The sequence below is a fragment of the Aplysia californica genome, unplaced genomic scaffold (assembly GCF_000002075.1).
Source record: "Aplysia californica isolate F4 #8 unplaced genomic scaffold, AplCal3.0 scaffold00164, whole genome shotgun sequence".
Taxonomy (NCBI): domain Eukaryota; kingdom Metazoa; phylum Mollusca; class Gastropoda; order Aplysiida; family Aplysiidae; genus Aplysia; species Aplysia californica.
Genome location: NW_004797434.1, coordinates 1,020,890 through 1,024,832, shown reverse-complemented (window position 1 = coordinate 1,024,832; position 3,943 = coordinate 1,020,890). Strand labels below are relative to the sequence as shown.

The 3,943-nt window shown below is 44.4% G+C and overlaps 1 protein-coding gene across 1 annotated transcript in view; it reads left to right on the top strand.

Moving 5' to 3' along the window:
* LOC101854016 (adhesion G-protein coupled receptor G2) overlaps positions 1-3,943 on the top strand; it is an 11,758-nt gene extending 7,815 nt beyond the window's left edge. Inside the window, exon 9 of the mRNA XM_013082230.2 lies at positions 843-3,943. Within this exon, the coding sequence (XP_012937684.1) occupies positions 843-1,487 (645 nt within the window). The 3' untranslated portion in view covers positions 1,488-3,943. The remainder of the gene's footprint in view (positions 1-842) is intronic.

The following is a 3,943-nucleotide window of genomic DNA, read 5'->3' as shown; positions in this document are numbered from 1 at the left end:
TATCTATCTATCTATCTATCTATCTATCTATCTATCTATCTATCTATCTATCTATCTATCTATCTATCTATCTATCTACCCCCCCCCTTCGACTACAAACACAATATATAAAGCAGAATAGAATATTCTGTCTATGGGAAATACATAAGAACCAACGCTGTATGAACCGACTGCTTGAAAACTGGAGCGCCCCGTGAACTCAACTGACATAATGCTGGACTACGGAGCGGATGGCTCTGGTTCGAATTTCAGACTTGGCCTTCCGAAACTTGGGACCTTATGGGGAGTTTTCAAGGCTCTCAGCCCATTTGGCTTGCTCGGGCCTTTTGAAGACGGACGTAAATTTAAAGTCGAGGGCCCTTCCTCTTAGATGACCGAATACCGTTGATAGATGCATCAAACCAATACACTTACTTACTGCTTGTCTGTTTTGGGGTGTCATCTCTGACTCAGAGATTAACATGTAATCCCCCTCCATTCTCCACAGTCGCGAGATGCTTGTTGCTTCCTGTTTACTGGTCCCATGATCCACGAGGATCGTAGGGGCGTTGTATGATAGAGAGCCTCGTCAGCTGCTACCGCTTTTCACGTTGTTGTTTTTTTCGCGAGCGCTGAGTTTGGGCGAAGGATTTCCCTGTCCACTCCGCATTGTTGTCGGTCCACTTCTTCCTTTGTCTTCCTCCCCTTCTCGTCCCCTGTACAGTTCCCTGAAAAATGGTCTTGGATAGGCGACATGATCTTGTTACATGGCCATACCATTCCAGTTTTCTTCGCATCACACTTGACAGCAAGATATACTTGTAATCTTCCTCTAATGCCTTTTTTCCTCTCTCTCTCTCCAGCAACCTGCCAGCACCGGTTCTGTATCAGTGACCCCCGCCCAGGTACGAGGCGCCTTTGCCGTCATGTTCCTGATGGGCATACCCTGGATCTTTGGCCCTCTCGCTCTCCGTGAAGCCCGCGTGGTGTTCGCTTATCTCTTCACTATCTGCAACTCCCTTCAAGGTTTCCTGATATTCGTCTTCCGCTGTCTCTTCAACCCCGAAGCCAAGCTCGCCTGGATACAGCTGTTTACCACCGGCACCCTGAAACGCAGACGTGGACCAATCAAATCGATGTACACAGACACGTCATCCAAGGGGGCTGACTCTCAAGGCAGAAGGCTCAGCAACAGTAACAGCGGAACCGGATACCACGCTAGCGGTACCACCAGGACGACCATCTCCAAGAACGGGACCGGTTCGCACCCTCACCCGCATCAGCTACACACGACCAACGGTTGGCACCCGAGCCTGAACGGGATGCGGAGAGAGTCAGACTACAAGGACGGACCCCCTGGCTACTCTACAAACGACAGTCGAAGCTCTTCAAGGTCGTTATCTCCCTTGGATAGACGATCTAGTGAGGATCTCACCACCGTCGTAAAACGCGGTTCACCGCCAGACGAGTACGGCCGTCCTTATCCGGACGAGATGACTCATTTCTGATCTGGGTTTTTTAAACCACGCTGACATGAATGACTCATTTCTAACCAGATTTAGAAAAAAAACAGCTTAAAGAGAAACAGACCGATTTGGCTTGAGCGGACGAGAACTCTCATTTCTGAGGGGCTGCAATTCTCGCGCCGACTCTCCAGTATGGAACTGATTTCAGAACTTCCTTTGGTTTTTCTGAATAAGGACTCATTTCTGAACGTTTTTAAGCAGCATCTCAGTTAATGGAATACACAGATGGTGTCGCTCGTTCCTGGGTGATCCTAGCCACGTCCAGGCCAGTCCCGATGATGTGACTCAGTTTCTGGACGTTTCTAGTCAGAACATGCCTGCACAGTGACTGCAGCATGCTCTTTTCTTGGCGTCTTTCGTAAGGGTTCGTGGGAACAGAGTTTATCACAATGCTATAAACTATTCGCCTTTTTTGCTTAATTTTGTGACCACGTCATGCGTACAGAATTTAGACCGAGCATTCTCTTTGATCATTGTGAGTGATCAAGAGGAAGGCCACCTGGAACTTGAAAAAGAATAACAGAAAATGATTTTAGACTCTCAGACTCTCAGCCTAAGGTCTTGGCTTTGAATCCCGTCAAGGGCCCGACGCTGTGTCCTTGGCAAAGGCACTTCTCGTGCATTTTCCTCACTTTATCCACGTGACAATGGGTAATCGGCCATAGAAAGCAAAAGATCTTGTCAGTATGTCTGTGTTTTAGCGTTTGTAATTCACTGCTGGCACTGTATACTTCCAGGGAAGCTGAGAATGTTTCTGGGTCGTGTTCTAGGGTCTGCTGAATTATTCTGAATTCTAATTATTATTAAAAGCGAAATCACATGGAATAATGTCAAGAAGCTGGCCCAAGACAGGGAAAAGTGGAAATGGTATGTCCATGGCCAGAACCTTGATCCAGGGTGAGGAAAGCAACGACGATGGTGATGATGAAAGCAACGACGACGATGATGATGATTCTTTGGACCCCACCGTTTACTCGCACTGCAGAGACATACGTTAAGGTCTCCACAAATCGTTGAAAACTAAAACTACTTGAATACATGCATTTCTCTCAGCTGAGTGAATGTTATACACTTTGTATTTCTGTTGTAGTTTACATAGCGGGTGTAACACCTCCGATTTCGTACTGATCAAATCTCCCAGTAGTTACAGGGAGTATTTGGCTTGCTTTGCTCTTCCAGTGATGAATCAAACTGACTTTGTCAGACCACCTTTACAATCATAAAATCATTGATTTGGGATTTCGAATGATGTAATATTGCTTTCGTTTCATGTTGTTCCTTCAGGATGGGATGAAGTATTCTCCGAGCGAATAAGATTGTTAAATGCACTTTGCATTGGGTGCTCAAGATATTGTATACTCTGGATATTGCTAGTGAGGATTGTCGTTTTGCCGGATGTACTTAAACTGGATTCAGACTTTTTTTGTTTCGTCAAAAAGGAATGGTTCAACCTTTTGCCACGAACTGAAATAAGAATAATAAATATGGTCTTTATCACGAGTCCTCTACATCTACAACAACTCGCCATGACGTCTTCCGGCATAGACAAGACCACTGGGAACTTTTCAGATCGGATGATGGTGCTGCTGGATTTTTTTTCCTTTGACAAGTATTGTTGCAAACACATCTTGCTTGATGCTAAATACTGCTAAACCAATTGAGTGCAGCAATATGTCAGCGTGCTGTTGACCTGACCTGACCTTCCTTGTGCTTTTTGTAAACATTATCAAGTGGACGGTTAAGGTACGTCTGCTGAGCCGCCGCGCTAGTTTGGCGTGTCCATCTGTGACAGTGAAGTTACGCTGCAAACCCAACGTCAGCAAAAGGATAAGCGGCACGAAGAATTGGTTTATAGCGCGGTTACTGAATCCCTTTACTGACAGACGTGAAGGATTCAACACTTTTCATGAGATGAAACTACACATCTAATGTATAATCACCCATCACCTTGCCAAGGCAATACGTGTTCTATCATTTCAGGCCGACTGACATTCATCCAGTCAACACATCTCCACAACATATTGAACGTGATATATGTTTTTTGTTGTTCCATGACACTGTGTACAAGAAAGTAATAATATGTTCAGTTGAGAATAATACATTTTGTAAATATGTCCTCTCTTCCGCACCTGTGATGAGTATGCAAGAGCAAATGTACGAGGGTTGTTTTTTTTTTTGGTGTTTTTGTTGTTGTTGGTTTTTGTTTTTTGTTTTTTTTGGGGGGGGGAATCGGTTAACTGTTATTAGAATGGAAGTGTAAGATAGTTCAGTCAATGTTTTTGTTTTGTTTTGTTTTGTTTTTGTTTTTCTTTGTTTTGTTTTTTTTGTTGTAGTTTTTGTTTTGCTTTTTGCATTTGCGAACTAACATGGCCAGCCACAGGCTCAAACAACAGTAATCAACTAACACAGTCCCGTTTTCCTATCCGCGTTGAAAAAAA